The 16,022-nt window shown below is 36.5% G+C and overlaps 1 protein-coding gene across 2 annotated transcripts in view; it reads right to left on the bottom strand.

Annotated features, from left to right (window-relative positions):
- Window positions 1-16,022, bottom strand: part of KIF13B (kinesin family member 13B) — a 200,847-nt gene that overhangs the window by 16,324 nt on the left and 168,501 nt on the right. For both annotated transcript variants that reach the window (XM_072719582.1, XM_072719583.1), the window contains one exon: window positions 9,820-9,953. In XM_072719582.1, the coding sequence (XP_072575683.1) occupies window positions 9,820-9,953 (134 nt within the window). The remainder of the gene's footprint in view (window positions 1-9,819; window positions 9,954-16,022) is intronic.

Here is a 16,022-nt window from a genome sequence, read left to right on the forward strand (position 1 = left end):
TTTTCTTTCAAATAAAGAACCTTAGATATTGTAAATTTACTCATTCACAAACATGTATCAGGTGTTGCTATATTCCAAAGACTGTGCTAACAGCTGGGGGGAATACAGTATGAACAAAACCTCACATAGAGTTCCTATGCTCCTCAGAAATAGGCACTCAGGGCCTAATATCTGATATTCCCATTTAAATTTAATTATAAAAAAACAACTAAGAGGCCTATTTCTTTGATCAACAAGTAAACTATTTTATCAGTGGGTAAAAGTGAATAAGACCATCAAAACAGACTTTTTATTTCACCATATTATTTATATATGTGTTAGTTCAACTTATTTGAGGTACTACATATAGAAAATATGAATATTTCTGGAGTTGTCAGAAAGGATTCTTATTTTTATGGAATCCAGTTTACTTTTTAAACTTCCACATGAGAATTGTTAACAGTCACTTAAATACTGATGTGAAAAGAACAACTTATGGCGCACCTGGGAGGCTCAGTCAGTTAAGCCTCTGCCTTTGGCTCAGGTCCTGGAATTGAGTCCTATGGGCTCCCTGCTCAGCGGGGAGTCTGCTTCTCCCTGTCCCTCTGCCTCCCCTCCAGTGCACGCATGCTCTCACTCTTCTTGCTTACTCTTTCTCAAGTAAATCTTTTTTTAAAGCTTTTTGTTTGTTTATTCATGAGAGACACACAGAGAGAGGCAGAGACATAGACAGAGGGAGAAGCAAGCTTCCTATGGGAACTCAATTCCAGAACCCCAGGACTATGACCTGAGCCAAAGGTAGACACTCAACCACTAAGCCATGCAGGCATTCCTCAAGCAAATAAAATTTCAAAAAACAAACATTTTTTTTAAAAAAGAATGTAATTTCACTTTATTCAAAATAGTGGTTATTAGTTTTCCAAGTATCTATGAAGGATGTCTACTTAGAAGACAGAATATTTGTGAATCTTAAAAATCTTTGGGGCGCCTGAGGGTCAGTTAAGTGTCCGACTCTTGGTTTTGGCTCAGGTCATGATGTCAGATTCATGAGATGGAGCCCCATGTCCGTGGGGCTCCATGCTGATCATGCAGCCTACTTGTAATCTTCTCTCTCTCTCCCCTCTCCTCCACACCATCCCCCTTTCACACATTCTCTCTTAAGAAAAAAAAAAATTAAATAGGGTCTAAATCTAGACTACTACCTGTATGGCATATCTAGTAAGTGAAGAATAGTTTTTACATTTTCAAATTACTGAAATAAAAGAATACTTGTGATATGAAAACACTATATGAAATTCAAATTTGGGGGTTATAAATAAAATTTTCTTAAAATATATTCAGACTCACTTATTACAAGTACTATCTATGGCTAGTTTTGACAGGACTGCAAAGCCTAAAATAATATTTGACCCTTCACAAAAAAAAAGTGAGCCAATCTCTAATCTAGAGACTCATACAAAAGTGCACAACAATTTCTGAACAAAGAGACTAAGGTCAGGGGATCCCTGGGTGGCTCAGCGATTTAGCGTCTGCCTTTGGCCCAGGGCATGATCCTGGAGTCCCGGGATCGAGTCCCACGTTGGGTTCCCTGCATGGAGCCTGCTTTTTCCTCTGTCTGTGTCTCTGCCTCTCTCTCTCTCCCTGTGTTTCTCATGAATAAATAAATAAAATGTTTAAAAAAAAGAGAGAGACTAAGCTCTCTTCAACCAACTTCTGTACTGTCTCAGAAACTCTTATTTTCACTATTTAAACTCCTATATCTGATTGTGAAGACAACCCTGTCAACTCACTACCTGTCAAAACAGTATCCATACATTTCTGGCGTGAAGAGAGCAAAATGTTATGATTTGGGGAAACTATCAGTAGTAAAAGTGCCTAAGAATTCATCCCTAAAGCAACTGAATGGAAATCATTTGCTTTGAATTAAAAAATTTAGAAAAAAAATTTGTACTCAAGAAAGCCTGTGCAAACTTGCCTGTTAACTCAAGAACAAGTAAATGTAGCATAACACATCCAAATATACTTATTATGTGTGGTACTTACAAAATTACAGGGGGGAAATGCTCATATACATTATTATTTTTTTAAATATATTTTAAAAGATTTTATTTATTTATTCATGAGAGACACAAAGAGAGAGGCAGAGACACAGGCAGAGGGAGAAGCAGGCTCCCCACAGGGAGCCCAACGCAGGACTCCATCCCAGGACCCTTGGATCACGACCTGGCCAAAGGCAGACGCTCAACCACTGAGCAATCCAGGAGCTCCTTTTAAATTTTTTAAAGATTCATTTATTTAAAGATTTATTTATTTGAAGCAGAGTGAGTGCACATGTGCAAGGTGGAAGAGCAGAGGGAGAGGGAGAAGCAGATTCCCCTCTGAGCAAGAAACCCAATGCTGGGCTTGATTCCAGGACCCTGAGACCATGACCTGAGCCAAAGGCAGGGGCTTAACCCACTGAACCACCCAGGCACCCCCCATATACATTATTTTTAAAATAACTGAACAATTAAGGAACACTGAAGACTAGAAAACAAGGCATAAATCCTTCTTTCTTATTTTAATTAGTTATGATGACGAACCATTGGTGATGATGACATAAGGATAACCATTTATATGGTTTGTTTTATCAAAGGAGTCCAAGTATGAGTAGCCCTAAAACACCATCTTTGTGCACAAGGGAAGAACTAGTAGTTGGTTTATTTTTTCCCATTTTATATATAGAAGGATCACAAACATGAAAGACGATATCACTAACTACATAGGCATCTTCTCAATCAGCATCAGAGAAGTGCAGAGTGCTGCTCTCGCCCCTCAAGTCTTTGTCCATCCTCTACAGTGGAAGCAGTGTTGAAAATGGAGAAAAATATCCCTGTGGTTGACAAGACAGTCCCCAGTGAAGTGCAGGACACTGAAAAGGGATAGGCCGTAACACAAACATAGGCCAGAAATGTGACCGTGCTTTTGATGGTGGAAGTTAAACTGAATATTATTAACTCTTTAATTCTCTAGATGAACCAAAGATGCCATTTGGAGTCCTATGGTTTGAAGTACATAAATAGCTTCATCTGAACACAAACTTCTAGATACATGAAAAAAGCTATTATGCCAAATTAATTCAATCTAACTAATTAGAGAGCAGGAAGTTCTTTCAATTATTTTATGTGCTGTCTGAGAAACACACTTGAATATGAGTAGAGATTTCATTAATTGCAGTTCATTATTTTCCAGATTAGTTACTAAACTTGCATCAGAAGGTCAAAGACTGCAATTTTGTCAGCTGCCACCTCTTTCAGTGCAGAGTCTTTGCATTTCTGGAATTTAGAAATCGATTACAAACAAAAACAAATTCCCATAAAAATGAGAAACATAACTCTTTATGAAGATGTTCAAACCAAGACGTTTTATAAAATACATGAATCTTTGTTTTTAAATCTTCAGAATAAACTAATTTCTACCCTATGCAGAAAGATCCACAGATCTTTTCAAATATTGAAATAGAATGCCAAAAAATAATAGCATCTTGTTCTGAAAAGCTGCTGACTCCAAAGAACAAGTTAATAAACATTAATCTTTTCGTTAGAGTTTCACCATGGATATATGTTTGTATCTTTCCATGAGGGGAGGGTATCAAACACTCTTGTTGTTTGAAAATGTCAAGGACACACTGATTAAAAGTACTTTTTTGAGAATAATCCCCCCTTCATTACACAACTGCTGCTTCTCTTCTACCTAACAGTGGAAACATAGCAACGACTGGTAGAAAGAGGTCCTATCCCATTCCTCAGTTCTTACCTGAACTATTTTTATTTCCTCAAAATCTTATTTTTTAAAAAACAGAAGTGACAGAAATTCCACAGCGTTCTTTTTTTTTTAAGAGAGCACCCTGCTATCTCTAAATCACCCTACTTATTCACAGCTGCTACCATTCTCTTTGTTAATTTCATCTCTGTCATTCTACGCCTTCCACCCCCTGCTGTAGCGAGCCATCCTTACACAGTTCTCCCCGCCTTGGTGCTGCCGTCCCTGGAATGCTTATACAGTCAGCTCTCTTAGTCATTGTTTGGTCAAGCTATAAATAACTCCTTTAATCCTTCCTCATAAATCATTTCTGACGTTATCCCCTGAAATAATTCCAATTGGTCAATGGATTTCCCGTAGTAACATATCCCGAACCAAGTGCAGTAATCTAAGTGTGGTCTAATAATGCCAAGGGTGGCATTCAGGTGAGTCCATGGGGGTTTCTTCAATATTGTGACTATTTCAGAGGACTTTAAGCCTCCAAACTAAACTAGGACAGAAATACAGAAAAGGAAGAAGTTTTAATATCTTCCATCATAGTTCGATGGGAAATGGAGAGAGAAATAGCTTTCCAAATGATAAAAAGAGAAAGTTGAGGGTGGGGTAGAAATAAAAGAATGTGCTACCATACATGGTCTATTTGGTTACCATGTATTGTTTCTGTTGATCCTCAAACCATTTGGGGGGGTTTGTTTTTGTTTTTTTTTTTGTGCTGTTAAACATTACATATCTTCAGCAAGGTTACTATCCATTTATTATCTCTGAGTCTTATGCAATATTCATCTCATATTTATTCTTTCCCATACTGTAAAATTGATCCAGATTCCTTTTAGGCATATGCCCTGATTTCTATTTTTCCTGGGTTCTGTCTTTAATGTTATTCTATAACACATAGTTTTTTTAGTCTGGTATTGATTATTTAATGACTATTCATATAGGCCACTGAAATGAGTGCATTAACAAAGCACTAGCAGCAAACAAAACATGGAATTAAAGTAGAAAGCAAACTTCACAATATTTGTGTATTTCTTTACACTACTGGTAAGTCATACCATTAGATACCTCACACAGAGCTATGGCAAAGCCAGGTAGTGAACATATAGTCTAGGAATGTTGGTCAGCCTGAATGTGCTTTAGGCTTACAAGATTGGTGATACAGAGAAAGGCCAAGACATGGTGTTCCTTTATTTCCATAATGTATCTAACAAAGTCTCCCATGATCTCTTTTGTAGAAAGAGGAAGAACTGTGGATTGGAGGTGGCAGTTACTGAAAATACAGAACCAAAACACTGATCTGTCATCCTGTGACTTGAGGAGTGATCCTGAGTTGCCTATGACAAGGTCCTCCTCTCTCATGCCCTCTATTGTTCAATATTCTGTTTATGACCCAAGTGCAGACAGACTATGCCCTTAAAAAGTTTGCAGATGATAGCTAGAACATATGTATTTTTTAAAATAATTACTCAAGAAATATCTTGACATTCTAAGAACATTAGAACAAAATTAAGATGAAAAATTTTAAAAATGGATCTAAAGTTTCTTATTTAAGTATTTTTACACACTGATTAAACAACATAATAAAAAAGGAGAACTGCATTGCCAAGAGTGTAAACAAATAAACAAGCAAACAAAAAAGGGAATGCTAAATGTCCAGAAGCACAAGCTAATACTGGCCTGTAAAAGAAAGTACAATTTATATGCTACTTGGGTAGAAGTACGTCATTTAGAAAAGAAAGATCATAATTGCACCATTTTCAAGTGTGGGCTTGAATATACTTCTGAGCTTCCCACTTGAAGTAAGACCCAGACAAGTCAACTGAAGAATGATGAAGCATTTATTATCTGAGGTACAGTGGGCTAATCTATAGCTGTTAAGTCTAGAGAAAACCTCCTCTTCCCTCCTCCTAACTCCTGGGTAATAGCAGAGGAAACTCTGAGGCAAAGACCGGTTGGAAATAAGCTGATCTTTTTCCTGGAGGAGCTGGAGGTTCCACAAGAAGGGGCAGGGTAGATCATCAAAAAAAAGTAAGACTCTCAGGCTTAGGTATCAAATCTGATTTCCAACTAAATGGGATGGCATTATAGTAAAGACTACTATTTTTAAAAAAAAAATGGAGGGGGCACTAAAAAAATCTAACTAATACAGCATTGTTTTTATTGCTGTTATTTTGAAATCCCATTGGCACTACAATGCTCCATTTCCAAGGATGAAACACCATTCAGATGCCAATGACTTTAAAGTATATTTAAAGTGGCTCTAGTAAGGGAAACTTCTATTTAACAATGTCATTTAAAATTATAATTTACTGCTCTTAGAGCTTTACCAGAAATAGTTAATATAAGTTAGATGAACACAAGCATCTTTGATCAACTAAATCCTAATGATAAGCTTAAGTTGTCCTCTCCTTTAGGAATAGTTCTTTATAAAGGAACTTCTATCAATCCAGGAAAGAAAGTTCATAATTATGTCTTGATATCGCAAGTGCCCCCTCAGATGTGATTCTCTCACCTGTAAACATTCTTTATACCACTGGATGACACTGATACAAATAAACTATCTAATATTATAATCTGAATATATGTCAATGGTCAACCAATACACATTTCATATCAACTATGCCCCTGCCCTCAAGGATTACATTCTAGAGAGGAGCTAAGCAATAAACATATAACATAATAACATCCAATGAAAAGATTAAATATGGTAGTAGGGTACTGATATGATGGAAGCTGTTCCATCAGCTTAATTTAATTGGTGGAGGCCACTCTAAATGCAAATGTACTTCCTTAAACTGGCCTATCCTGACCATTCTAAATAGTAGACCACTCTACTAGAGACCTAGCAATCATGCAATGACTCTGGCAAAGAGTATTCCAAGTAGAAGGAAAGGCAAATGCAAAAAATTCTTCAGACCAAAATGAACTTCATGTGTTCATGAGATAAGAAAGAGGGGTGCCTGGGTGGCACAGTCAATTAGGCAACTGCCTTTAGCTCAGGTCATAATCTTAGCATCCTAGGATCAAGCCTCACCTCAGCCTCCCTGCTTAATGGGGAGTTGGCTTCTCCCTGTCCCTCTGGCCCTCCTCCCTGTCCCCTGCTCATGTGCTCTCTCTCAAATGAATAAGAAAGGAAGGCAGGAAGGAAGGAAAGAAAAACAAAGAAAGAAAACGCCAACATGGCTTAGCATGGTGAACGAAGAAGAAATAAAGGGCATAAAGATGAAAGGTCAGGGGATCAGATCATATAAGACAATGGAAGGCACAGCAAGGAATTTAGATTTTATTCACTTTCTTTTTTTTTTTTAAGATTTTGTTCATTTATTCATGAGAGACACAAAGAGAGAGGCAGAGACACAGGCAGAGAGAGAAGCAGGCTCCTCACAGGGAGTGGTGGGACTCAATCCCCACACAGGGATCACGCCCTGAGCTGAAGGCAGATGCTCAACCACTGAGCCATCCAGGTGTCCCGATTTTATTCACTTTTAGTGAGAAGCAGTGGAAGATTTCAAGCCATGAACTAAAGTAAGACTTTGGAAGGCCACTTAGGCTACTTTGTGAATAAAAGACTTCATGAGGCAAAAAGTGTCAGACAGACCTGTATGTAGGCTGCTGCAATCATCTGGGCAAGAGACTATGGTGGCATGAATGACTGATGAGAAATGGAGATGACCAGGAGTTGCTGGATTGGAATCAGTACCTACGAAATCTTACTGATGGACTCTTTGTGAGGGATGAGCAACTAGGTGGAAATCTGTGCTATATACTGAGATGGGCATGTATTTTTAAGTCCTTTGTGTGTTGAGAGTAAACAGACTTGTGAGCTGAAACCAACAGTAATGTTCTGGACTGGTAAAATGTGAATGCCTAATTGATTTACAAGTGGGAAAGCTTAATGGGCAGTTAGCTCCATGAGGCCAGAGCTCAGGGGCAAAGTCAGGGCTGGAGATAGAAATATGAACATTGTCAATACATAAATAGTTAAAGCCATGGAACTGAATGAGATGACCCATGGAGAGAAGGTCGAGGATGGAGCTCTGGGCCCCTGAATGTCACCAGCCTGATGGAATAAACGGTCCCCAAAACGGCAACTGAGAAAGACTGAGCGGTCAGCAGGAGAGAAACCAGGCAAATGTCACCACGCTGAAGCCTAGAGATGAGTGTTTCAAGTATGATGCCATGTCAGAGGACACTGGAACAGTGCAGGCAAGATGCAGCTCCCTGGTGCCCTTCAGGAAAGGCCCACCAGTGGAGTGGAGTGGGGGTTTCACAACCAACTGGACCATTTAGCTCCACCACTGGTGTCTTCATTAGGACCAGTTTTGTATCTATATTTTCATTTATTTATGAAATATGAAATATTTGGGGTAACTTTCTAATATGTTTGCTCACATATGCTCAAAGTAAACTGAATGGACAAATATTGTGCAAGAGATCTTCAAAATATCTCATGATCACTTTTCTTAAACTGGACATTACAAAATGCAGCTATTTGCCATCACTACGTTTCTAACACATGACTGTACCTCTCATATCCAGAAGAACCAATCATTTACTCACAAACAGTAAAAATAATTTACTGTAGCAGGTGATCTGACTTGCCATATCAAAAATTCAATGCAGCTTTTACAAACTAACTATAACTATAGTAGTCTGATTCAGTAACTTCTAATGCCATACCAACTTCCTTTAACTTCTACAACTCTGTCTTCACCAAAGAGTGACTGAAAGAGTACTTATTAAACTTTACATCTTGGTAAAAATCACCTTGGGTGCTTATAAATACAGATTACAAAGGCACCCCTACATGGAGTCTGGGTTATAAGGTCAGGCTGTTATTGTTGTTTTAAAAGTTACCTTTCTTAAAAAGCTACCATGGAAATTCTGACACAGAGAGTCCATGCATCATACATTATAAAACAATGATGTAGAAGTTTAGGACAAAATAACATATACAACAGCAAATCCTTGGAAAAATCATTTTTACCTAAACCCCCACTGAGTATTAGACTAGTTATTTCTTTTAGCTCTCGTGGTCATAGATTCTTTGGTAACTGTCAAGCATCCCTATGTGCTTAAAGTTAGTTCAAACATCCAAAATCATGACGTTTATTTTTTTCATACACTATGTGTACACATCTGCTTAAGTACATATTTATACAATGCTAGATATAAAAAATTATATATCTGTATAACACCCTTACAAAACTAATACCACTATCCTTGAATATGCCTTCATAAACTCAGAAAATTCTTTTAAATAGTTAAGGTCTAGGACAAGGATTCACCTGCATTTCTGCAACTTGAATGTTTTAAGTGAATGTGGATAAGCTGATGTCAAAAGACCTACTTCAACAACTGAACTTGCACTGTATGTGTTTTTGAAGGAGTATAAATAAATCCTCATTTATCATTTTCTGCTGAATTCACACCTATATAAGGCTGGAAATTACATTTCCAACAGGCTTCCCATTCACCCTTGCATAAGAGCAGTTTCCTGATTATGTGGAAAACTCTTAAGATTTTCTCTAAAACTTATTTGAAGGTTGGGTAAAGAGTTTCAAGAGAAAGGAGAAATAAGACAAGTGATCACATTTAATATTTTAAATGAAGGAACAGGTAAACCACGGCAGAGGGAAAAGAGGTGGAGACGGAAGGACAGTGATGATATAAAATTGTTTGAAATAAGAAATGAAATCAAGAATTAAAAATAGAATTACATTTTCTGTTTGGCAATACACAAACAACCCTAAGTGCACTTCATAAATTTTACTATTGTTGCTCTAAGTAATATTACCATAAATCACATTAGCAGTGTGCTCGGCATTTTTTAAAAGCAAAAAGGATTGAGACTGTCAATAAGTTTCAACAGCTCTGTTACCTCGGAGAAGAGTAGAGGAGAAATGATCACAAGCTTTTACTAGGCCTAAAAGCCCGGTTCCAAGGCCCCCATCCATGCCATCCATCTCTCTCTGTGCACTAGAGAGCATCATTCCACCAGGAAGTAGAAAATGTTCACGGTTCCTTTCCTGATGCTTTTACCTGATGTGCAAGGGGAGAAGGCTGTTTGCCCCTTTTCTCATCGCGGACAGGAAAGAGAGACTTCAAGAGCTTTGGCATCTGTGGCACAAAGGATTTTACTGGATTCAAGTAGGAGGCCGCTAGGCTACTAAGTCCTGTCAATAATACAGAAAGGGAAAGAAGTAAAGGGTAAACAACAATGTAGACATTTTCTTTCCTACAAATTTGCCAAGTTTCATTTGTAGTGAACCTAATAACATCAATTCTTAAAAAGTATCCTTAAAAAAATATTAGAAAACATCATATTATTATAGCTACCCCCAACCACAATGTTGTTTCCTTTTTCCAATTAAATAACAGCAATGAGGGTATTTCTAAAACATCCAATATCCAATGTTTCTATTAGTATCTGAAGGGTAATCCAATCCCAGTCCTTGTCATTAATTGGTTCATGTGCTAACTTCTGCCCTAGAATAAGACGCGTTTTTTTCATTTTTAAATCATATAGCTAATGACACACATGCATTGTTCTTTATCTAGACTTTAACCTCTTTGAAGACAGGGACTATGTTTTCTCCAACTTTAGCTTCTCATATCTACTTACTGAATAAAGATGATGAAATGGACCTTTTGTTGTTTTGTTTTGTTTTTATATTTTTCTCTTTTTTTAAAGATTTATTTATTTGACAGAGAGAGAGAGAGAGAGAGAGCGCAGATGCAGGGGGAGAGGCAAAGGGAGAGGGAGAAGCAGGCTCCTCACTAAGCAGGGAGCCTAATGTGGGTCTCCATCCCAAGACCTTGGGATCATGACCTGAGCCGAAGGCAGATGCTTACCCGACTATGCCACCCAGGAGCCCTGAAATGGACCTTTTGAAAAGAGGGTGGTGTCTGGGCTGTTTTCACAAGAAAGAGATCAAAGTCCTGAACCAACCATGTTCTTACCTACTCTAAATTACCAAAGGCCAGGAGCAGACATGCAGACAATGCCTATGATATAAGATTTGTTTCTCCTTAGTGAATAAAACTAAATTTTTAGGAGAATGTAATCTAACTCATAAATGATAAAACACTATATCCACATAACACTTTTAAAAGAACAAGCAAGTCAACCTGAGGAATTTGTATGTTATACTGCCTGAACAGAAGCACACAAGCACCCACATACATGCCTCTATCCCACACTGACCCCTGAAATGACTCCAAGCTTATTGGTAATACACTTGGTATATGGACCCATACAGTTCCAAGGTTTGTACATTTTATAAGGTAGTATAATATTAATTCTAAATAGACAGTGAAAGGATGAAAGTATTTTATAATCATGAGAGCCATCACTAAAAACGTAAGGCAAAGAGATAAATGCCAAGAGATATGCTAAAACTGAGTCAAAAAGTCAAATAATTTACAAGGCAAAAATAGGAAAGAGAAAAACAAAACAGAAAATAAGTTTGAGATGAATAAAGAGCCAGAAGAACATAATCATCTAAATGCTAAAAGAAAAAAATAGGGACAATCTAGAGTTCTCTATAGAATAAATTAACATTCTACACTGAGGATGACCCCTAATTAAATAAAGATCTAGCCAATAATCAATCAAATGCTGCATATATCACAAAGAGAGACAATCAGATATGATGTGTCTCCTGAGATAAATACACAAAACTACTCTTTCATTTATTCTACTTCCCAGCCCTCCCTCAAACTGGCCTGAATCTGTTCAAGACCATAGAGCTAACTACCAATTCACAGGAAATAAGGTAGACAGAAAACCATGTTTTAAAAACCTCATTGGGAAGGAACCAGCGAAGGTAAGAACACAGAGGGACTACTGTACAAAGACTTGGTCTCTTCAATATATATAATGCATGGGGGAAAAAGAGAAGAACATAAATATTAAACTTTAACTCAAGATACATATCAACTCATCACAATATATGAACCTTACACTTAGATTTTTCATTCAAAATAACTAAAAATATTTTTGATCCAACTAGAGAAATGTAAACACTGACTAGATATTTGATGATATCTAGGACTTTTTTTCAAGTTTTCTTAAGAGTGAAATGTTATTGGGGGTATTGCTTTAGAGATACATGTACAAATATTTACAGATGAAATGATATCTGAGATTTGCTTCAAATTAATCATTAGAGAATGTAGAGAAGTAGCAGGAATAGAGATAAATCAGATTGGTGATGAAGAGATCATTCTGAAGCTGGAGGGGGTACACAAGGGCACATTGTATTACTCTTCTACTCTTGTTATGTTTGATATATATACCATAAATACCATAGTAAAAGGATTCTTCAAAGTGAGAGCAAAATAAAAACTTCAACATGTGAAAGAAAGGGTCTGTCACTAATAGACAACTGCTAAATGCACTGATAATGGGTATAATTCACAAAAAAGAAACTAAACTTAGAACAAAGTAAGATGCAAGAAGCAACGATGTGAGCAAAGCAAAGTCATAAATATGTAAATCAAGTAAGCATTAACTAAAATTTTTTAAATTTAATCTTTAAAAATTATTATTATTTTTTAAGTAGGCTCCATGCCCAGTGTGGAGCCCAACATGGGACCTGAACTCACAACCCTAAGATCAAGACCTGAGCTGAGATTAAGAGTCGGATGCTTAACTGAATGAGCCCTATCCAGGCACCCCTATTACAATTTTTTTTAAGATTTTATTTACTTATTTATTTGAACGAAAAAGAGTGAGAAGGAGAGAGAATCTGAAGCAGACTTCATGCTAAGTACAGAGCCCTACATGGGCTCAATCCCATGACCATAAGATCATGAGCCAGGCCAAAACCAAGGGTCAGACACTTAATTGACTGAGCCATCCAGGCACCCCACAATTTTTTTTTACAACAAATTTGAGGCATCTGGGTAGATAGTTGGTTAAGCTTCTGACCATGATCTTGGCTTAGTTCATGATCTCAGGGTGCTAAGATGGAGCCCTACATGGAGCTCCATGCTAGGCATGGAGTCTGCTTAAGATTCTTTCTTGCCCTTTGCCCCTCCTCCTGTCCACTGGCACACACACATGCATGCTCTCTCTCTCACAAAAAAAAATTACAGAACTTTAAAACAAGATGGTACTCTATGACCTAGTAATTTTACTCCTAAGTATTAACTCAAGAGAAATGTTCACAAAAATGACTTGTACAAGAACAAACTTTATTCACAGTAGCCAAAAACTGGGAAACAAACCAAATGTCCACAAACAGAAGAACTAATTAAAAATTATGATAAATTCAACTGTGAAAGTGAAGTTATTCTCAACAATAAAAAATAAATTACTAAAGGATGCAACAGTATGGAGACATGAACAGAAATGATGAATAAAATAAGCTAAACATAAAAAGAGTATATAATGTTATGATTCCATTTATATGAAATTGTAAAACAGGCAAAACTAACCTGAAAGAATAAAAATCAGAATATTGGTTGATTGTGGAGAGTAACTAGAGTCATATAAATCTTGTATATCTTAATTGGGGTATAAGTTACACAGGTAAATACAATGGTCAAAACTCATTAAATTGGGCCCATAGTCAAGAAAAAAGCAGTCAAGAAAAACAGACCATGAAATGGCCCAGATACTGGAAAACCTTAAAGCAGCTTTTGTACACAGGTCCAAGGAAGTAAAGAAGAATCTGATCTTAACAAACGTACAGGTAGAGAATATCAGCAGAGAAATTGAAACTTAAAAAAAAAAAGTGGAAATTCTAGAACTGAAAAGAATAATCAATGAAATAAAATATTTTCTGGATGTGCTTAAAAGAAAGTTGGAAATGGCAGGTAAATTACATAACCAGAAGAAATAAGAGTAAGATTAAAAGAAGAAAAATACATTTCTTTAAAAAATAGAGCTTCTGTGACCAGTAGGGTAATATTAAGCAATCTAACATATGTGTAATTTGATTCTCAAATGGAGAAAGTGGAGAAAGAAGAAATGGTTAGGGGGAATAATTTAATGAAGTAATAGCTGAACATTTTCCTAAATTTGTTGAAAACTTCAACTTACAGATCCAAGAACATCAATGAAACGCAAGCAAGATAAGTACAAAGAAAACCATACCTAAGTATATCATATCCAACTGCTGAAAACAAAAATAGAGGAGCACTTGGGTGGCTCACTGGTTGAGCATCCGCCTTTGGCTCAAGTTGCAATCCCAGGGTCCTGGGATCAAGTCCCACCTCAAGCTCCCTGGAGGGAGCCTGCTTCTTCCTCTGCCTACGTCTCTGCCTCTCTCTCTCTCTGTGTGTCTCTCATGAATAAATAAACAAAATATTTAAAAATAAATAAATAGGGATCCCTGGGTGGTGCAGTGTTTTGGTGCCTGCCTTTGGCCCAGGGCGCAATCCTGGGGACCCGGGATCGAATCCCATGTCGGGCTCCCAGTGCATGGAGCCTGCTTCTCCCTCTGCCTATGTCTCTGCCTCTCTCTCTCACTGTGTGCCTATCATAAATAAAAAATTAAAAAAAAATTAAAAAATAAAAATAAATAAATAAAAATAAATAAATAAAAACAAAATTAGAAGGAAAAAAACGAACTAGAGAAAACTATGAAAGCAAACAACATAGCAGAGACATATTACATGCAGGGAAAAGAGACACAAATGATGACTCAGTCTCAGCAGAAAAGGAATCTAAAAGATAATGTAACATCTTTGAAGTGCTACTAGTGGAAAAATCCTTCCAAAAAAAGTGAAATCATAATCTCAAAAGGGGACAGCATTCTTCCCCAAGATAACTGCACAATAAGAAATACTACAGGATATTCTTTGGGCTAAAGAGAAATGATATCCTATATTTATTATATAAGACTTCAGGAAGGACTGGAGAGTGCCAGAAATAATAAATATGAAGAAAAAAATAAAAGATTATCTATAGTCTCTTAATTTCCTTAAAAGACTGTGGCTGTTTTAAAGCAAAAAGAGGGGACACCTGAGTGGCTCAGCGGTTGAGCGTCTGCCTTCAGCTCAGGGCGTGATCCTGGAGCTCCGGGATTGAGTCCCATATTGGGCTCCCTGCATGGAGCCTGCTTCTCTCTCTGCCTATGTCTCTGCTTCTCTCTCTCTCTGTGTCTTTCATATAAATAAATAAATAAATAAATAAATAAATAAATAAATAAAATCTTAAAAAAAATTAAAGCAAAAAGAGTAACATTGTAAAATGGGTACATAATGTCTGTAAAAGATATAGTAACAATAATATAAAATAAGGGGGGCCTGGGAACAGGCAAATAGAATTATACTCTTACAGGATTCTTTTATTTGTGCAGTGGGACAAATAGAATTATTAATTCTAAGTAGACTATGATAAGTTAAGAACTCATATTACAGTCCTTGAGCAAAGACTTAAATAAACAAATACAGTAATATCAAAGAGCCAGAAATGTAAATAAAATTAAATACTAAAAAATATTTTTCAATTAACCCAAAAGAAAGCAAAAAAGAAGTTACAGTGGGGGAAAAAATAGAAAGGCCAAAGAGAAACCAACACTGATGAGGCAGACATAACAATAATGATATTACATGTAAAAGAACATGCCAGTTGAAAGACAGAAATTGGTAGACTAGATAAAAAAGAAAAGTTAGAACTAACTATATGCTGTCTACAAGACAATCACTTTAATTTAAAGAAAAAATATAGGCCAAAATTTAAAAGGCTGAGAAAAATATACACTCTTCAAACAATAAGCAAAAGACAGCTGATCAGGAGAGACAGATTTCAAACAGGATTTCAGAGCTACAAAGAGGCAGTTCATAATGAAATCACTTAATGAACTGAGTATCACTTTATCAGGAAAAAAATAACAATCCTAAATATGTATATACCCAACAAAGTTCCTAAAAGAATGATACAAAAACAGATATAATAAAGGGAAAAATAGGTAATTTTCATGATCATATTTGGAGATTTAACGCCTTCTGTCTCACTGATTGATGGAACAAATAGAAAAAAAAATCAGTAGAACAGAATATCTGAAGAACAGATTTGAACAAGGTTATCAACCACCTTGACCTAATTGATATATACAGAACACTATGCCCCAAACAGAATAGTTTCTTTTCAAGCATGCATAGAATATTTACCAAGATAGAACATAGTCTCAAAAACATTCCAAAAGACTGAAATATTGAAGAGTCTTTCAGATCGTGATGAAATTAAATAAGCAATCAATTAATAAAAAGAAGTTCCTCCCCCTTTAGAC

This window comes from Vulpes vulpes, chromosome 9, assembly GCF_048418805.1.
Source record: "Vulpes vulpes isolate BD-2025 chromosome 9, VulVul3, whole genome shotgun sequence".
Taxonomy (NCBI): domain Eukaryota; kingdom Metazoa; phylum Chordata; class Mammalia; order Carnivora; family Canidae; genus Vulpes; species Vulpes vulpes.